This window comes from Cricetulus griseus, chromosome 4, assembly GCF_003668045.3.
Source record: "Cricetulus griseus strain 17A/GY chromosome 4, alternate assembly CriGri-PICRH-1.0, whole genome shotgun sequence".
NCBI lineage: Eukaryota > Metazoa > Chordata > Mammalia > Rodentia > Cricetidae > Cricetulus > Cricetulus griseus.
Genome location: NC_048597.1, coordinates 135,266,311 through 135,287,615, shown reverse-complemented (window position 1 = coordinate 135,287,615; position 21,305 = coordinate 135,266,311). Strand labels below are relative to the sequence as shown.

The following is a 21,305-nucleotide window of genomic DNA, read 5'->3' as shown; positions in this document are numbered from 1 at the left end:
GGTTCCACTCTTTATCAGCATTATAAACAATACACTTGTCACAACAGAGGGAAAAAAGTCACATCTCAAGTGTAACCTCAACATATAACTACATCACTAGTGAACTAGGAATGAATCATAAAGTTATCACAACACAGAATTACCTTAACAGAATTACCTTTGGCTTTTGCTACCAAAAACACTCCTGAAAGCCTTGCTATTTGGTGTGGCCAGGGGCAGCGGCACTGGAGTAGCCAGGCTGTTCCTAAATGTAGACCTTAAGTCCACTGCTTATCTTTATGCCTATTAAATCAGAACCTGGGTTTGGCTTGTTTGTTTTTTGGTGATGTTGACGTTTTTGAGACAGGGTCTCACTGGAACTCTATGTATGCAGACAAGACTGGCCTCTATTCACAGATGCCTCCCAAGTGCTGGGATTGAAGGTGTGCACCACCACACGTGGCCCCAGAACCCGAATTTTTTGTTTGTTTGAAACAAGATCTCTCTATGTATCCCTGGCTGTCTTGGAGCTTGCTATGTGGACGAGGTTGGCCTTGAACTCACAGAGACCTGCCTCCTCCCTCTGCCTTCTGAGTGCTATGATTAAAGTTATGAGACAGCATGTCAGCTTTCAAACCTTGCTTTTTAAACAAGACCCCCAGGTGATTCAAACACAGTAAAATGCAAGAAATATGCAGAGCTGTGAGGAGAGCACAGGAGTCCCATAGGCTGATTATTTTGTGACAACTAGGATAATTAAAAGTACAAATTAGCAATAATTAAAACCAAATTAACAGATAGTTTACATACTCCAGTCTAATGGTTACCATCATCTACTTATCAAACAAATGTGGAAAAATGGGCTTTAAAAACTGCAGAAGATGCCACGCATTGGTGGTGCATGCCTTTAGTCCCAGCACTCGGGAGGCAGAGGCAGGCAGATCTCTGTGAGTTCGAGACCAGACTGGTCTACAAGAGCTAGTTCCAAGACAGCCTCCAAAGCTACAGAGAAACCCTGTCTCAAAAAACTGAAAAAAACAAAAACAAAACAAAACAAAAAACTGCAGAAGAATAGGCAGGCGAATCTCTGTGAGTTCGAGGCCAGCCTGGTCTACAGAGCAAGTGCCAGGATAGGCTCCCAAGCTACACAGAGAAACCCTGCACCAAAACTGCAGAAGAGAGTAACTATACCTTTTGTATTGGAGTGACAGACGTAAAAGAAGTTTAAATTTTTTATTGTGATTTATGCTTATACGTTTCAAATATTTTTCTTTCTACATATTTTAAATTTTCCTTTATTATTCCTACTAGGTTTTTATTTATTCATTTATTTATCTATTTATTTGTTATTTATGTATTTATTTATTTTGTTTGTTTGTTTGTTTGGTTTTTTTTTGGTTTTCGAGACAGGGTTTCTCTGTGGCTTTGGAGGCTGTCCTGGAACTAGCTCTTATAGACCAGGCTGGTCTCGAACTCACATAGATCCGCCTACCTCTGCCTTCCGAGTGCTGGAATTAAAGGCGTGCGCCACCAATGCCAGGCTTTATTTTGGTTTTTTGAGACAGGGTTTCTCTGTGGCTTTGGAGCCTGTCCTGGAACTCACTGTATAGACCTGGCTGGCCTCAAATTCAGAGATCCACCTGCCTCCACCTCCCAAATGCTGGGATTAAAGATGTGTGCCACCACCACCCAGCTAGGTTATTTATTTAAATGTACTTAATTTCAGAAAAAAACTAGCTTTTCTAGGAATGTTTATTTCGGAAAATGCACTTAACTGAGTATTACACAGGTGTTCCTTATATTTTTGATGTCCTTGTCAAAGAATAGGTACAAATATTGGTGTGTGCATATTCAATGAGGAGATGTGAATTTTCTATTAAATGGTATACAACAGAACACTACTTCCTCTACCTTATCTTGCCTTGTCTGACACCACCATAGCAGCAAATACTATATGGGGGGTTACACTGTTATTAAAAAAAAAAGCTTGTTTGAATATTTAACATCAAATATTGGTGCTGCAGATACATGTTGGTTGGTAGAGCTTTGACTGGTATCCATGGAGTCTTGGGTCTGATGTAGTACTGCATTAAATAGGAACAAAGCTAAGGTCTGCAATCCCATCTCTGGGGAAGTGGGAGGCAGGGCCAGAACTTCAAGGTCATCCTCTGTTACTTTGAGGCCAGTGTGGGTTACACAAGGCCATGCCTTTAAAAAGAAAACATTCCATCTTATGCATCTGATGTGGGAACAGCATTTCATATCTACTAGAATGAAAAACATTATATTCTCAAAAATAATGGTTTTTCTTTTTCCTGTCATCAATACTTCTGAATGTTAGAATCCCTGCCCCCAGAGTCAAAAGATAAAGTGTATGACTGAATAGAAGAATAAAGCCAGGTTTTTCTGTTTTCTTTCCTTTTTTGGAGACAGGATTTCTGAGACTGGACTCAAACACCTAGCCCTCCTGTCTTTTCTCCCAAGCTGGGATTGCAGGTGTGTGTATTATACCAGGCTCTATTTTCCTAGGTGTTCAAGTCCTTAACATGGATGTGGGATGCAGAGTATTGATACAAGTCAAAATGTACCAGTCAACAAGGTTCACATGCAGCCCAACTTGATAATTAGAAATAAACCTATCATATTTTTCCAGATAGCATTTATACTTTATTTTATTTTTTAGTTTTAAAAAATTTATTATTTTTTAATGTGTTTTGCCTCCATGTATGTCTGTGCATCACATATGTGCCTGTGCCTGCAGAGGCCAGAGGAAGGCATCAGACCCTCTGGAACTGGAGTTACAGATGGTTGTGAGCTGCCATGTAGATGCTGGGAACTGAAGAGGATACAGTGCTCTTAACTGTTAAGCCATCTCTCCAGGCCCTAGATTCTCAAGTACTAATGTGCATACCTGGTGCCCAAGGAGATCAGAGGAGGGCACATCACCTTGGAACTGGAGTTATAGATGGTTGTGAGTCACCATGTGGTGGCTGAGAATTGAACTCAGGACCTCTGGAAGAGCAGTTGGTGCTCTCAATCTCTGAGCCATCACTCTAGCCCCCTAGATTCTTTTAAAAGTAAGTAAATTTCTTACTGATGGAAGGCAGGCAGGAATTCCAAAACATGAAAAATGAAAAGAAAACAAGATACTACTTCATATCCATTGGGCGACTACAGGAGAAAACAAAAACAGAACAATACAACAAAAGCTGATGAACATAAGAAGAAACCAGAGCCTCTATTCACCACTGAGTGATAGCAGCTGCTAGTATCTTGAAGTTCATTGTAAGGTTAAAACTATTTGAGTAATTCATCTATAAAATAAAAATATATTCTCTATAATATGTCCACCATTGTCTTTTATGATATGACAAAGTTTCTGAGAAACCTCATTGTCTCTTAGCTGATGTGCTTTGGGTTTACTTGATGATTCTGTCACCTGGAAATCTGATCATCTATCACAGCCACTTCCACAGCCACATATGCTAGCAAAACAATCTCCCTCTCAAGTGCAGTTTCCTTCAGAGAAAGCCTATGTACACTGCGGGCACTGATACAGAGACAGGTGACCCTGTGAGAAGAGGACAGATAGGTTTCTCTTTCCCAGGCTTGTCTCTTCACTAGCAACACTGAGATGCCAAATCTTGTCCTACTTACCTTACAGAATTGCTGGAAGGACAAAATGGAGATGGGGAAGTGAACACAGGTTGTTATTTATTTCACACAGCACTAGACGGTATTGAATTTGTCATAACTTCTAGTCTTTTTATTAGAGGCAATGTCTTTCCTACCTTGCTAATATCCAACTTCAATGCTTCTTTTTCAGAAATCTACAAAAATCTAAGTATTTTCTCCTTAATCCAGAATAACTTCTCAGACTCCCAGATTTAAGAGATCATTTTACCTTAGCCTCTCAAGTGCTGGGGCTACCAGCATAGTCCAAGTGTGACTAACCAGATAGGTTTTTTTTGGGGGGGGGGTTCAGTTAGGGTCTCACATAGCCCAGGCTGGCCTTGAGCTATGTAGCCAAGGATTACCTTGAACTTCCGATTGTCCTGTCCCCACCTCCAAAGTGCTACGATTATAGGCATTGGATCCTTAAACCCAGCCTTTAAAAAAACTATGGCAAGAGGATGGAGAGATGACTTAGAAGTGAAGAACATTGGCTGCTCTTGCAGAGGACCCTGGTTTGATTCCCAGCACTTACATGGCAATTCACAACTGTCTGTAACTCCAGTTTATGGTCACTGAGGACTCCCAAGCACACTCATGATACAGACATACATGCAGGCAAAACACCCACATGTAGAATGAGATTTTTTTGATTAAAAAAATTCTGGCTGTATTAGGTAAGGAACCTGGGGCCTCATGAACTCTAGGCAAGAGATCTAGTACTTAACTACAGCCCTGGGCTGTCCTAGTTAGCTATGATTCCCAACTTGACACAGCCTAGAGCCATATGAGAGAGAAACTGCCGAGATTAGATGGTCCTTGGACAATTCTATGGGGGAATGTCTTGTTAGCTGATGTGGAAGGGCCTAGCTCACTGTTGGGGTACCATTCCCTGGGCAGATATATATACATGATATGTATGTATGTATGTATGTATGTATGTATGTATGTATGTATGTATTTCTAGATAAGTATGGCTCAGCCCATGAGTGAGCCATCAGGCAGCATTTTCCCTTGATTTCTGCCACATTCCCTTAGCTGTAACCGAGTTCCCTGATCAAAGTAATGCTTCATGGAATAGCAGCCCCAACTTCCTTTAGTGATGGACTGAACCACAAGCCAAAGAAACATTTTCCTCCCTTAAGTTGCTTTTGATCTGTGTGTTTTATTATAGCAACAGAATTAGAACAGCAGCCCTGGATGATTCATACTGGAGATCTTCCTGCCTGGGCCTCCTCAGTGCTAGGGTGACTGGTATGCACAACTGCATAAGGCTAATCGTGTGTGTGTGTGTGTGTGTGTGTGTGTGTGTGTGTGTGTGTGTGTGTGTGTGTAGATTATGTGTCATTCCTCAGGAGATATCCACCATGGTTTTTATATGTTGGCTGTTGAAATCACACATTTCTCTAGTTTGGTGGCCAGCAAGCTGCAGAGATATGAGTGGAGTTTTTAAATGAGTTTGAGGATCAAACTCAGATGCTCACGCGTTAGTGCCAAGCACTTTACTGAGCAATCTCCCCAGCCATCAAGTCTTTGTCTTTACATCAATGCTGTCTAAACTATTTCCTGAGAGAAAGTGATCTGCATAATGCTATATTTAAAAATTTCATGCTCAGATGAGTTTAGACAACAGATTACACAAAGTTAAAATAATCTTGTAGATCATTATTGTGACAACTGTGAAAAGTGAATCTTAGAAATTAATATAACGTGTACTAAGCAGTAGTACACAAACTAATTCTCTCCTCTCTCTCTCTTTTTCTCTCTTTCTCTCTCTCTCTCTTATATTCTTAGAATGAAAAGCAACATTTCAAACCTAAATGAGTTATGCTACTACTTCTTGACTACAAATTAGAAAAATAAAGACTTGTGAATGCAGGCAAATCTGAGGGGATGTAACAATAAACTTACATGACATTGCCCAGAGGAGTGGCCACACCACACAGTCTTCAATGTAAGCAGTAACCTTTGTGTAAAGTACCGCATAAGATACTTGGGACAGACAACGTAAGAGCATTTTACATTTTAATGTTTAAAAACTACTATGCAGTTCAATACTTATCCCAAGTATAGGTGTGGACTTTGGGAGCCTATTCCACATAGAGGGATACTCCCTGAGCCAAGACACACAGAGTGGGCATAGGCCCTATCCCAAAGGATACGATAGACTCTGATAACACCCTATGGTTATCCAGGGGGAGCAGAAAGGATGTGTGATAGGCAGAGTTTTATTTGGGGGTGGAGGACGGGAGGGAGAAGGGAACTGGGATTGTCATGTAAAACAATCTTGTTTCTAATTCAAATAAAAAAATCTGCAAAAAATAAAAATAAAAAATAAAAACCACTATGCTGGCAACAAACATACAAACATGTATGTAGGCTGAAGTTGACCTGTGGGTCACTAAAAATTGAGTCCATTGTTTATAAAGGACTTCACTAAATTTTTAACCTATCAGGAAAAGGGGATATTAATTTGTCTAGCTCTCTTTCAAACATGTCAACTCCTGTGTCAATCACTGTTACTTTCATGTATCAGAATCTTAGTTCCTCTCCTGCCATTAGGCTGACAGAGATGACATATAACAGTGTCTGAATGTAGTTAGAAAGGATTGTGAAATAATAGAAAAGTGCAAGTAGATGTGGGTCATTAAAGGAAACATATTACAGGCAGAGCAGATGGTTGCTGTTAAAACATACAGGGGTCAAAGAAAAGTGAAGCCTGGTGTTGGGAACTTCGTGCAGGGAACTGTACTGAATCCTGTGATGGCTGTTAGTAAGGAGAAAGGCAAATAGACCACCTGACAATTGTTACAGTGGATAAATGTGAGGGCAGGTATTTGTACAAGTTGCTCTGAGAGACAGAACTGACTTTGGGGTGGTGAGAGTGTTCAGCATGGAAGGTCACTTGCCACCAAGCCAGACAACCCAGCTGGTAGAAGAAAACTGACTTCCACAAATTGTTCTCTTTCTCCACACACACACTATGGCATCTGAGTACCCCAACAAAATACATGATAAAGATATTTTCAAAGCTTTTTGGTTTCAATATGAATTCCAAGAAAGTCTAAAATGTTTTCAGGAAAGAAAGTGACATGACTATATCTGAACCTTAGGAAGCCCCTGACAACAATGTGGAAAGCAGAGAAGAGAGTAGGGCAATGAAACACTTTTGCCAATAATCAAGTTCTCAATAATATAAACTGCAGGCTAGGATTATACTATAATAAAAAGAAACAGCCCAAATACTTAAAAACCATCCTACCTATCCACATATGCAGAGCCCAGAGGATAAACAGACCTTAGACACTGAGTAGACTCCAATATATGCCAAAGTCAGACACAGGAGGAGAATACCACTAGCCTGTTCCTCTGGGCCCTTAGATCTCCTCTTCTGTGTTCTGTGTGGTCAGGGCTGGAGGTAGACTGGTATATACAAAGGTGAGTGCATGAGACTGTGATGGTGGCTACCAGAGTGTTTATAAATAGCATAACAGTGCAAACTTCTCCCTCACATCTCCAATGGAACAAGCACATATTCAAGCAGCTTCCTAGTAAGACTGTTAGAGCACTTGCTAATACTGCTTCCAAAGATCAATGTGCAAAGCCGACAGTTACTCATCACTGTCAGACTTCCAACTCTGATATTAGGTTCATCTGCTGAGCCACCTCACCAGCCCAATCCCAATACGCATGGGAGGTGAAAGCAGGAAGATCTGTAGTTATTAGGTTAAGAAATGACACCACTTCTCCTATGTAGTATATAAAACTTCCATGGGATATAGTAATCTCTAAATAGCCTATTAGAAAGCTTATTACATTAAGCTTTATGATTTTTCTAAATAGAAAAATGTGTCATCTAGAGAGAGGTGTAATTTAAAGACTTTGTTTTTTCTCTTCTCTCTCTCTTTTTTAGACAGGGTTTCTTGGTCTCTCTACATAGCTCAGGCTGTCTGGAACTCACTATGTAGACCAGGCTGGCTTTGAACTCACACAGTTCCACCTGTCTCTGTCTCTGGGATTAAAAGCCTGAACCACCACACCCACAGTTAGGTTTCTGTAAAATTTAAATATATCTAAGAGCAGGAAAGCTGAAGCTACTCCAGTTTCCAGCCTGTCTAGGCAGGGCTCACCAGGCTCAGTCCTGGCTCACACTCCACCCTGCTGCCCACACTGGATGCCTTGGTGGCTGAGTCTCAGAACTCCTTGACTGACGACAGGGAGACCAATGGGAACAGTCAGGGTCTACGTGCTGCCTTGGCTCACTCTGGCAGGTTTATTATTCAGTTCAGGACCATAGCCATCCTCTAACAACAGAGAGCCTGCCTCCCAAGCACCCAGAGTATGACCTCATGAGACTCCAGTCATGAGACTGCAGACCTCTTCCTAAGATGAAGCTTTTTCTGGGCTGCATAAAGTAGGCAGATGGATAGGAAGGTCAAGGTCATTTTCCCTCTGCAGGGAACTCTAGACCAGGCTAGACCATGTGAAGTCTTGTCTGAACAACAAACAAAAGGGTGAGAGCTCACTGAAAAGCAAAAGCAAGAGAAAAAGAGTTCTTCTACCAATGAAAATACATAGCATATTTAAAATCATTTCAGCATTTTGAAAAGCTTTATAAACTACGTATGACAGCATAGTCCTGTAATTCCAGAATTACAACTTTTATCTATTTTTAATAATATTGTATGTGGGGTTGGCGCGCACACACATGCGAAGTTAGACAACAGTTTGCAGGAGTCAGTTCTCCCCTCCCTAACCTTGCTGGTCTTAGGGACTGACTGACCTGAGGTTGTTAGACTTGGTGGCAGACACCTTCATCTGCTGAGCCACCTCACCAGCCCAATCCCAATACGCGTGGGAGGTGAAAGCAGGAAGATCTGTAGTTCAAGATTATCTTCAGATATGCTGCAAATCTGAGGTTAGTCTGGGTTACTAGATCCTGTCTCCAATATGATCGTGAAAGGATGTTGGTGGTAGAACAATTGCCTAGCAAGACCCTGGGTTTGATCTCCTATGCCCCCTGGGCATAAGACAGAAACCCTGAAGTCTACCTAACCCCCATCTGTGGACTAGCTAATGAGCCACAAGTTCCTAACTCTCAAATGAAATCATAGAATCAGAACTGGTACCCAAGTATCTTCTAGTCAGAGAACATACTGTAGAATCTTTGTGGATTTTGATTAGTGCAGCATAGTTCTCATATAGGTCAACAAAAACACCTGCAAATTTCTTACCACACAGATACCCATCTTTGGATAGTGAGGTGTCTCTTTCGCTTACAAATGGTGGGTAATTGCTTTATCTACATAACAGTGATAAACTACTATAGAAGTGGTATTTTACCTGCTTAAGAAATCGATCAGAGGCGTTGCTGTATTTGGCTAACACACCTGGCAGAGCAGGATTGGCATACTCAAACTGAGGGTTGTAAGTATAGTCTGACTTGAAGAACCTCAGCTTTTCCTTCTCCAGGTTAATTGGCTTTATAGCAGTCAGTATACACAGCTTCTTCCCAGAAAGGTCATCTCCCTTCTCAAAGCTTCTACACAGCTGAGGCTGCTGCTTTGGCTTTGGAAGAGGGGTAACACTGCGGCATTTGACCTTGCTTTTCGGTTTAGGTGGCAGTGCTAGGCTGCTCCCTGTAACAGAGATATCATGGGTAAACTTTAAAGGACTTGGTACTGAATTACCGATAAAAACAGCAGACTGCCTATCCAGGCAGTACCAAGTACCAGTGCTTGTCACGGGCACCAGGGCTGTCATCCTGTGAGGATCTTTGAGGATATTAGAGGAACTAGGAGATTTGCTGGGCTTTCTACGTCTTTTGGAGAAGGTAGAGGAAAACTGCTTTTGTGAATGGTGCTTTCTCTCCTCCTTGGTTTGTAGTAGAACATTGTAACTACTGGTTCCAGTTGTAAAAGTGTCCTTGAGAACTCCAGAGGACAAACTTGAAAAGCTTCTTTTGCTGTCAATGATCAATTGCTCTTCTGCATTTAGAACAGACTTCTTAGCAAGTTCATGCTCAGGCCAGTGAAGCTTTTCTGTGATATAAATAAAACCAAAACAAAGAAACAACAGAGATGCCAGGTGAAGCAAACTGCTTATTAAATGGAAAGTATCCTGAAGGTTCTGTTTATAATTCGCAAACATCTTTAGAAAAGCTACTTTAAATATTAAAAGGTCATATTACTATGATCACATAAATTATATACTAAATTGTTCAGCTTCAAGCTATGCATGTGGTCAAAGTCTAATAAGACATGAAATAATTAACACAAGAATAGTCTAAACACCTCACTACTGTGAACTTCACAAAGATATATATATTTTTTTATTCTTTTATTAGTTCAAATTAGGAACAAGCTTGTTTCACATGTCAATCCCTTCTCCCCCTCCCTCCCCTCCAACATCCCACCTGCCCCTAGCCATCCCCCCTCCACTCCCCAGGCAGGGTAAGGCCCTCAAAAGGGGCTCCCCAAAGTCTACCACATCATCCTGGTCCCAGGCCTAGGGCCTTCCCCATGTGTCCAGGCGCAAGGATATATTTTATAATATATCAAAGTACCATCCAAGACACTTTCAAGGTTAATACAATCTTAACATTTGGAACTAAATACAAAGATAACCACCAGTAAAGGTAGAGTGCAGGCTGGGTCACTTCACACCTATAATCTCAGAACTCAGGAGTACCAGCCTAGAGTTACATAGTAAGACCTTATTTATTTTACAAACAAACTGTAGCTGGGACTGTTGGCAAATGGCTTCAATCCTAGTACTTGGGAGGCAGAGGCAAGCAGATCTCCGAGCTCAAAATCAGTTGATCAAGTTCCAAGAAAGCCAGGGCTACACAGAGACAAAAAGTAAAACCTAACACACACACACACCAAAAGAAAAACAAAACCCCAAACTACAAACGCAACAGAGTTGTGGAACAATCTTTTTGTACACTGTGAAGATGTGTCACTCAGATTGGTTTAATAAAGACCTGAACAACCAATGGCTAGGCAGGATTTTCGGAGCAGAGAGGACAATGGGAGGAAGAAGAGCAGAGTTGCCAGCCAGGCACAGAATAACCAGGAGGGGAATAATGGAGATGAGGTAACAATCGTGTGGAAGAATGTAGATTAAAAAATATGGATTAATTTAAGTTATAATAGCTAGTTAGAAACAAGCACAAGTCAAGGCCAAGCTTTCATAATTAGTAAGTCTCTATGTCATTTTTTGTGAGCTAATGGCCCCAAAAGAACAGTCCATCTATACAACAATGCTTTTCTATCTGAAAAACACATTTTTAAGATTCTAGAGATAATCAGCTAGGTTCAGTGGTGCAAATCTTTGATCCCAGCGCTTGGGGAGTAGAGGTAGTGAAAATGCATGAGTTTGAGACAGCCTAGTTAGTCTACAGGAGTTCCAGGTCAGCCAGGGCTATACAGTGAAATCCTCTCTAAAAGAAAAAAAACATCAACTGATGATATATGTGTGCTCAAGCATATTTAGTAAGATTAGTCACTATTAATAATTAGTTTTAGTAAGATTAGTCACTATTAATAATTAGTTTTAGTAAGATTAGTCATTATTAATAATTGGTTGAGAGTGGGGATGTAGCTTGGTGACAGAATGTTTGATATTTCTCCACCACAGAAAAACAACAATAATAATAATTTGGGGGGAAGGTGGTGATAACACATGCCTGTATTTCCCAAACTTGAAAGGTAGAAGCAGGAGGATCAGAATTTCAAGGTTATCCTTAGCTACATACTTTCAGGACAGCCTGGGGTACATGAGATGCTGTTGCCTGCCAAAAAAGGAGTGACATGGTGACAGCGAAGCTCATCCCTGTGCATATCCCACCCGTCACCAGGGGGCGGTGTCAGCCTGTTGTAGGTCCTAACAATCCTAACTCTTGCTATTATAAAAGGTGGGAGCCGGGCGTGGCAGGTTATAGAGCAGGTACGTAGAGTTCTCATGGCTGCTTCCCTCTAACCTGGGGGGGGGGCACTGACTATCTTTGGGGGACCTGAGAAAGCTGGGGTGCTGCCATGTCCTGGGGTACCTGGTTGTTTCATTGCAGTCCAGGCTGTTGGAACTCTGTCACCTCTTTAGACCTGGATCCAATTAGGCTCCCTGGAACTTACAAGAATCCTTAGAGTTTGTGGAAACATAAGTATTAGACACATTAGCAGCATATTTATGTTAGAAGTGACTTGGGTGAAAGCATTAACATTTTAAAATTTGACAGATTTTTTTTTTTAAGGACAATGAAAAGCACCTTAATCTTGACCATGTAGTTATAGTCGTATCTTCCATTTCTCTCTCTCCCCCTCTCGCTCTTCCACCCTATAATAAACTGGTTAAGAATCCGAACAGATGACCCACTTTCCATCTCTCGGTTTTTCCCAGCCTTTCCTCCTGCCTGTGGCGGCCTGAGATGTCAAAACTCGGTAAACTTCAACTCGATGCTTTTCAAACTAAGGATCTCTGGAACTCACTCATTTGTCAGTTCACTGCGATCCGGTAAGACACCCCTACATTTCCCACGGGTCAGGTCCAGCACCCTGCTCTTGGAGTGGTGAGTTTCGGTTTCCAGCCTTTGGCGGCTAGCCTCTTTCGGACCACTAGGTCCTTTTCTCGATTTCGGATTGCTGAGTCCCTTTTGGGCTTTCTGCCCTTGGCCTCGCTCTCAGGCTGACAAGTTCCAACAGTGATCTGTGCCATTTTTGGCCTCACCCATGGGAAATACATTTTATGGGATCCTTCCGGTTGCAGCCAGCAAACAGGTAAATGATTTTTCATTTTGGATTTTGTGCCCTAGCACTGTCCATAGACTGGTGCATTTGTTTCCCAGACCTACTGTGGTCTTTTTGGATGTTGTGCTTCTTGGACTCTGGTGTCCTGTTGGTTTCACCCATCTTTCTGACTCACTTGTGGAGAAAAAAAGTCACTTCTGCCAGCAGTCAGGAACATGCTTACGGTGGCTGCCATCTTGGCCATGCGGCTTAGCCCAGAGGCCACCATCTTGACCACATGACCTAGCTGTAGGCACGCCCACCCACTCCAGCCGCCTGTACCAGCAAATCCGGCTGCCAGATCTTCTTTGCTTTTTATTTTTTGTCTCTGATTTCTTCTTTCCCAGGCCCTGTTGTGCATGGCTTGTTTACAGGATACTCTGTCTCATTAAATCTCCTGATGTGTCTGCTTGTCTCTGTACATGTGATTTAAATTTAACGGTATACTTAGCTAACTCTATATGCAACTTAATTTAAACTGTGCCAAGTCTCATATTTCTAAATTGCTATGTATCTTTAAATGATGGTAAACATTTAAAGTCATAAAGGTCTATTTCAAATTAACAAAACATTTACACCACCCAGTCCATCCTGCAAGCCATTTACAAAGGTACAGCTTTTTATTACAAAAGGGGATTTTTCTCTAACGAAAGGCAAATTTTTGACTGCTGAGATACCAAACAGACTGACAGCCCTCAAATGCTCAGAGATCTAGATAACATGGCATTAAAATGTCTTATTAAAAGGCTTTTTATAACAGAGAGACAGGCCAGCTGCTGGCCCCACCCCATTTCCTCCAAGAAAACTGGTAGGCACTGAAGAAACTCCAGCCACAAAAATGGCAATGCTGGCCACTGAACAACCCTGCCCTTCACCTCAGCTGCTGCATGTGAAATCGACTTTCCCCATGTTGCTTAGGCCAACGGTAGGTGAGCCTTCCTGTAGTCCCTAATCCACAGGCCACATGCTATCAGCAAGAAGGCAGGTGTCCTGCAGCCCACAACCATGGATGGAGGACCTTGGGGGTGGCTATCCATGCAGCCTGCTGGCAAGTCTCTGTTATTCTGGTTTTTTTTCTTTCTTTTTTTTTTTTTCCGAAACAGGGTTTCTCTGTGGCTTTGGAGGCTGTCCTGGAACTAGCTCTTATAGACCAGGCTGGTCTCGAGTTCACAAGTATCTGTTATTCTTTAATCATTAATTCAGGTAAAATTTTATCCCTCTCAAGAATTCTGCCAGCTTAAAGCAAAACAGATCTCAGGAACAGGTATTTTAAGATTTAAAGATGATAAAGTGGTTTGAGCCATTCGAAAGAATGAAAATGTTCCAGACTACGCTCTTCTCTTCTCTTATGCTCTCTCTTCTCTTACTCTCTGCCCTGCTCTGTTCTTCCATTTCTCTCTCTCCCCCTCTTGCTCTCCCGCCCTATAATAAACTGGTTAATGTGCTCTCTCCATGTCCATCTCTCGACTTCTAATTTAAGCAAAAGAATAACATTTTAGAATAACACCAAGTATGTAAGATATCTAAAAACTCTTTAACTAAAATTCCCTGCCTATAATCCCAGTACTCACTGGGGAGGATGAAGCTGCAGGAGGATCAGGTCATTCTGGCCATGTAGCAAGTTTAAGGCTAGTCTGGATTATGTAACACCCTGTCTCAAACAAACAAACAAAAACAAAAATAAAATTTCTTAGACAGCATGTGAATTTTTAATTCTAGTGTCTAAAGGATAATATAAAAGCATGAACTTATAGGGGCCAAATGTAACTATATGCAAATGTTTAGAGGTGGAGGGCCTGACAGGATGGCTCAGTGGTTAAGAGCTCTCACTAGTTGCTCTTCCAGAGGACCTGGACTTGATTCCCAACACCCACATGGCAGCTTTCAAATGTCTGTAACTACTGTCTCGGGAGATCTGATATCCTCTTCTGTCCTCCAAGGACACCATGCCTGCACACGGTACACAGATATACATGCAGGCAAAATACCCATATACATAAAGTAAATTAGATATAGCAGGTTTTACAGAGTCGTATTGTAGATGGACTAGACAAAGAAGTCATTTAAAATGTTAAAGATTCAATCAGCCAAAAGTAAAAGGACAAATAACACTTTCATCATAGGCTGGTTTGTAACAGTTTCTCAGGAGGTTCAGACTTTGGTGTTGCCTAGGGATAGTCAAAACTGGACTGGCAAAGAAAATAAGCTGAAGAGTACCAGGACACAGGCAGTGCTCCAAATGCCCAGGAAAATTGTCAATTTCCCTGCATGGACACAAATTCAGGAGATAAGAGGTCATAATGGAAGACAATTAAATGGACAGGAAAGGGAAAGAGAAGACAAATATGGGAATTGGAAGACTGGGGAAGCAGGGCAGGATCAATAGCACCCTGGAATGGAAAGGGAGGTAACCAAATTCTTTTTCCCATTCAATCTTTATGGTATCAAGTAGGTTACGCCACAGTAAAACCAACTGATAACAATTACTCTGAAGAATTCCCATTTTTTTAGTTTACTGCCTATATGTTGTGCTGATTTTTATTATTTTATTTTTTGAGACAGGGTCTCACTCTGTGGAAGCCAGACTTGCCTGGAACTCATTATGCAGCCCAGGCTCCCATTCTCCCATCTCAGTCTCCCAGTGCTGGGATTACATTCTGAAATTTTCTAGTACTCTTAAGACCCAGGGCTAATCTCACTGATTTATTTTATTTAGTCATAAAGTACCAGGGACCTCCAAATTAATGTTTTTTTTTCCTGTTTTAAGAGGCTGAGTGTGGTGACACACACCTTTAATCCAAGCAGAAGCACAGGCAGGTAGATCTCTGTAAATACAACCTGCCTAATCTACATAGTGAGCCAGCCACAACCACATAGTGAGACTCTTGTTTAAAAACAAACCTTATAATACTCTGGAGTGCTTTTTAAAAAGCTCTGGGCCTGCACTTGAAGTCGACCTTTCCTGGTGAAGATGAAGCCCTGGATTCAACGCCCCATCTCCCCAGGCACCATGTAACAATGTTGTAGCACACTTGAGAAGGAGGTAAAATACTAAAAAACGAAAGCTTTCACCCCTCCCTTGAGGAGTCCACACCCACACTTGACTATGTCTTACTTTCAGTGACTCTGCTTTGAAAAGCCACACCAATGCTTTCTTGGGTGTGTCTTGATTCTTTCTGAGTGCCTTTCCTACCCTTGTTTTTAAGCCTATGTCACAATATCTTTATTTAGCCCCACTCCTCTCAAGGTTGCCTGGGAGGAGTAGGAGGGAGAAGTTGGAAGTGCATATAATTAAGTGCATATGATTGTTAACGTGTGGAATTGCAAAGAATAAACAAAAGATATTCTATTAAAAACAAAGATTCTCTTGTAAAAACAAAACTCCTGCCACAATCTTCATGGAGTAGGAAGTAACAGAAGGGTGCCTGACAGAACCCCTCTCCCCAGGAGTCCTGGCATTTCAGTTCACTTATTAATGATCTACTGGAGGCCTCCTTCCATCTGTTCTAGAGTCTTCCAGAAGGTATGGTGAGGCGAACCCTGCCAAATGCTGGATAGTCCACACCATCCAGCAAAGTGGGCCATGTGGCAGTCCTGTATGAAACTCATCTAAGATGTGTAGAATTTATTTCCCAGTCACACTAAACCTATTTCAGTTGTATTAAATAGTACAGAACCTGAGTTGTTTGTGGTGGCTCACTCATTTAATCCTATTACTTGGGAGGCTGAGGCAGAAGTATTGTCATAGTTAAAAGTGAGTCAGAGCTAAAGAACAAGAATCTGTTTCAAAAAACAATAATTATAAGGGCCATGGAGATGATCAGTGGGTGCAGGTACCCATGTGTCATATCCATCGATCCAGTCAATCTGAGTTTGGTTCCTGGAGCCCACATGGTAAAGGGACAGAAAGTTTGTCACAAGTTGTCCCCTACCTCAAGAGCACTTCAACCAATCACAAACCTTTCATTAAAAATCCTGGAGTGGCCAAGAACCTGTGGCTGAGGAGGTGAATGACCTTGGAAGAACCTTGTGACTTTGCTAAATGGACATAGCATCAAACTGCCTAATAAATGTTTATCCTTATACCACAGACTAGTACAGCTCTCTTATTGCAGTGGACATCATCTAACACAGAGACTCACAACTATGTGTCTGTGGGATGGTAAGCCCAAATGGGATGGTCTATATCCGTCCCTTACTTCGGGGTCAGGTGACACCACCGAAAAGAAAGGTTGTAAGAGTCAGAAAACAGGGAGGACGGCCATGAAGGAGCATCTTATGGACACAGGAGGACTGCTGCACCATGAACTTGGAGCAGCTACAGCTGCCTGCACATGACCTACACAAGATCAAGCCAGCCAATGGCTACTGGACGAGGAAGAGATTTTCATTTGTGGTCACTGGCAAAGTACTTATCTTTCTGCAAATTGCCCTTAACCCATACTCCCTCTAAGTGTCCCTCCATAGGCCAAAAAAAAAAAAAAAAAAAATGAGGTGGAGGGGAACTAGCTGAAAGGAGGAAAGTCATGGGAGTAGGAGAGTGATGAGAGGATGAGGAAGATCAAATATAACACCAATATATAATATATACATCCCATTAGTATATACAGCCAGTCTAGGCTAATTGAAAATTTTAAAATACAAATAGTATTACTGTACTAAAATTACTTCTCAGCATTAGCACTCTGGTAAACACACTGAACTTTCCAGGTTGACAAAAGCTTCATATGTATCTAGAACAGGAGAAAAGGACACTGGGATTCCTGGCTTCATCCCCAGCTCTTTCAATGACTTTCTGTAATATCAGCCTAATCATTAAACCCATCAGGGGCTCTTGTTCCTTATCTAAAAGTATGGGGGAGAAGGGCCACTGCTCAATAAACAAATGTTTGACTACTGGGAACGGTTAGGTTTCAGAAGAATTAGAAGGTCCTGGCTAGAAGAGAGACCAGAGAAAGCCACACCTGGTGGAAAAATACCAGTCAACAACTTTGGCCTACAAAATGGAGCTTTTTGTCTTTCTGTTCTGGGTCTACCTCCTCTTTTTCCTGTTTCTGGCTCAGAATTTTGTTGTTTTGTTTTTAACATGTCTTTCTGTATATGTTTGAGTGGATATATGCCACTTGCCTACAGGTACCCTCCAATGCCAGAAGAGATTGTCGGATCTCCTGGAGCTAGAACTAATAATAGAACTAATAAAGTCGTGGGTACAGGGGTGCTGGAACTCTGGTCTTCTAAAAAGCAGCAAACACTCTTTATGCTGAGCTATCTCTCCAACCCCTCTCCCCCATTTCAATATCTCACTGTGCCACCCTGGCTCTGGCCTGGAACTCAGAGATCTGCCTCTGAATGCAGTTCTGGGTTTCGAACATAGGGTCTTACATATGTTACATAGCTGTTCTGCTACTTAGCTACACTCCCAGCCAGATGAAAATTTCATATGATTCACTAACAGTTTTAAAACATGACAACTTGGGTTAATGTTGCAATAGGATGTCCAATTGCAAACAGAAGTATAAAACAGGACAAAACAAAAACTCCATTAATGTCCAAAGATAAACACTTTAATGTTATCAAGTATTTCATCACTTGAATGTAAATGATACCTATCAACAGTATTAAGTTATCAGAATACTGGAGTGCTCTGCAGTGAAAATAAAACTGAGGTTACAAGTGACAATGTTGAGGCACATCAGACAATGTGAGGTAAGGGAAGCCAGGTCAAAGGACTATATGATTACATTTCTATTCAGTTCAGAAGCAGCAAAACTAGCCTAGGCGTCTGTGTGGATTATGCTTGTAATCCCAGCACTTAGGGGATGCTGAGAAAGGAGGCCAGCCCAGGTTACAGTCAGTTCCAAGGCAATCTAGGCTAGAATGAGAACTTGTCTTAAAAACAACACTCCCTCTCCCTTGCACAAAGAAAACAGAAAACAAAATTCAAGCAATTCTCTTTCTTTCTTGTCAAGTATTTCCCTCCATAGACTACCTTTCTGTCTCCCCTTTCATAAGCAGAGAGGTAAACAAAACCAGTTGTAAGCAGTTTTACACTGAAAAAGAGTTCATAGTTTTGTCGTTGGGGAAGGCCATCAATACAGCCAATATGAAACTGCAATGATGGTAATTACTTCAAGGAGATGACTTCAAGGTGTTAGGAGAGTCTGGTATGAAGTGAAATGTCCTCACAGAGTGCTTTTGGAAATGAAGAATGAGAGAAGAGGTGTGTCCAGGGAGAAAAGGATGAGAGACTGACTGGCAACATGACAGGAGCAGGGAGACTAAGGGGGATGCGGGAGACGAGATGCATAGCTGTGGACAGTGTTTTTCTCCTGAAGCTAAAGTTTCTGTCATTCAATTATGGTCAATGCTCTCTTTCACTACCATACCATCATCAGTGCTTTACAGATTTCTAACTGTAGAAGCAACAGAAGGTAAGTCTCATACTAGAAGACTACTCTTTCCCATATTTTATTTCATTAGCACATACTGCTTTCACTGTGACATTTTCATGTACACAATGCATTTTGATCAAATTTACCCCATTATTTACTCTTGTTCCCCTCCCACTCCTGCTGACCCCCTTTCTCTGCACAGCTAGTCACCCTTCTGCTTTCCTGTCTTTTTGTGTGGTTGTGTCCCAATATGTTAGAGAAGTCAGCCCTGTACGCTGTGATGCTAGCATGTGCTCTCAGAGGACACACTGAAGAAGGAAAACCTATCGTTATCGTCCTGGCTATGCTGCCATTTTGTGCTGAGCATCAAAAGAAGTCTCTATCTTCTTGGCCCAAGGCAACTTTAGTGAGTCCCTGCAACTGGGACCCAGGTGTCCATACACTTCTGTTCTCTGCAAGATGAAGAAACAGGTCACAGGTGCAGCACACAGTTGTCCCTTGTACCACAACTGTCCTGAACTTTGGGGCCATATCTCTTCATTAGCTCCTGTATCAGGGGGCTTAGTTCTGTCCTGTGCAGGTTCCTCAGCTGGCAGTCCTGAGTCAGTGAGCTCCCACTATCTCGGGCCAATCGTTTCTGTGGGTTTCCCATCATGGTCTTGACCCCATCCTTCATATCATCCCTCTTCCCTCTCTTTGACTGGACTCTGGGAGCTCAGCTCAGTGGTTAGCTGTGGATCTCTGCATCTGCTTCCATCAGTTGCTGAATGAAGGTTTGACAATTAAGGTAGCACTCAATCTGATTAAAGGGGAAGGACTGATCAGTCCCCCCTTCTACTATTGCTTAGAGCCTTAGCTGGGGCCATCTGTGGGCATTCTTGGGAATTTCCCTGGTACCAGGTTTCTTGATAATCCTACAATATCTCCCTCTACTAAGATATCTCTTTCCTTGCTCTCCCTCTCTGTCCTTCCCACAACTTGACCATCCTGTTCCCTCGTGCTCTCCGCCCCACTCCCCTTCCCTCCTCTAAGAACTGTGGTATGGGTGAAGTCCCATTCTGCAGTTTGTTAGCCCTATGGTCAATGAGAGTTGGTGCCACCAGAGCCTTCACACCGTTGTGCAGCATGACTTCAGACTCCTCTTGAGCACTCATCACAGGAATTCACCCTGCTCTGCTGCTCTTCAGTTTGCTCATATGCTGTTTTTTATCTAAGTTGTTCTATTACCAATAAAGACTCAGGAAAAAAGACTCTTATTAGGGTTAATGAGATAGCTCAAGTAGCTAAAGGTTCTTGTTGCCTAATCTGTCAACTTGAGTTTGATCGATACAACTCACAAAGTAGAAAGAGAACTAAATCCTGGAAATCATGCTGAGTTCATACATGCTACAGAACACACATCCCACCACCCAAACCCCCTTACACACACTAATGTAAAGAGAAAAAAAACCAACTGCTTGAGGTTTGTTATTAATAGGGTAACATTGAAGTAGTCTCAACTGGGCTATGCAGTACATGTTAAGTAGTTAAGTATGGTGGTTCAAGTAGTTAAGTATGGGGGTTCATTCTTAGTAACCCTAGCACTTGGGAGGCAAAGGCAGGAGGAGCTCCAATTTGAAGCCAGCATGAACTACATAGTGTGACTCTTGTGAAAATTGAAAGGAAACCAGGTATTGTGGTGAAGTACTTTAATCCCAGTACTCTGGAGGCTAAGGCAGGTGGATCTCTTGATTTTGAGGCTAGCTGGTCCACTAGAGAATTCCAGGCCAGCCAGGGCTACAAACTGAGACTTTGTCTCAAAACAAAAACTGAAATCAAAAAAAAAAAAAACCACTGAAATATAATATCAAGTACTGGGACTGCAGGTATAAGCCACCATGCCAGGATACTGAGGGTTTTGTTTTGTTTTTTGAGACAGGGCCTCACATATCCCAGGCTGGCCTAAACTCACTATGTAGCTAAAGATAACCTTGAACTTCTGATCTTCCAAATCCTGAGGTTACAGATACATCCACAATTTCGTAGGGTTGCCTAAGGCTTGATGGAAAAGAACATTATCTCAGGAAGGCATAAGACAATGAAATAGCTAGGTGTGGTTCCTCACAAGATAATGGAGACAGGATTGCTTGAGTCCTGTACCAGTCAGGGCTACAAAGTGAGGCAGTGTGTCTAAAAGGGAAAAAGAAGAAGAAAGAACAAAAGGTTGTAAGAGTGAGCTTGGTATGGTGTTGCAAACTGTAATCCCAGCACTCAGGAGGCAAGAGGCCACTCTGTGCTATGTAGAAACAAAGAGGAGGAAAAGAAACCAAGGAGCAAGGAAGGGAGGAGGATGGAGGGAGGGGAAGCACAGAAAGTAAAGGTAAAGAAACCTTTTCTGATTTGATGCCATTTCCAAGCAGACACATTTTTTTTCTACAACTTCCACTGGGCCTGTCATCTTACCCTCTAAACAGCAGTTTCACTAGGATGTCATATT

General features: G+C 42.0%; 1 protein-coding gene across 6 annotated transcripts in view; it reads right to left on the bottom strand.

Annotated features, from left to right (window-relative positions):
* Window positions 1-21,305, bottom strand: part of Kiaa0895 (KIAA0895 ortholog) — a 57,776-nt gene that overhangs the window by 11,432 nt on the left and 25,039 nt on the right. For 2 of the 6 annotated variants that reach the window (XM_027411674.2, XM_027411672.2), the window contains exon 2: window positions 8,995-9,692. The exons of 2 other annotated variants lie outside the window; for them this stretch is intronic. In XM_027411674.2, coding sequence (XP_027267475.1) covers window positions 8,995-9,414 — 420 coding nt within the window. In that variant the 5' untranslated portion in view covers window positions 9,415-9,692. The remainder of the gene's footprint in view (window positions 1-8,994; window positions 9,693-21,305) is intronic. 2 more of the 6 variants (XM_027411673.2, XM_035443542.1) reach the window with 2 other exon arrangements.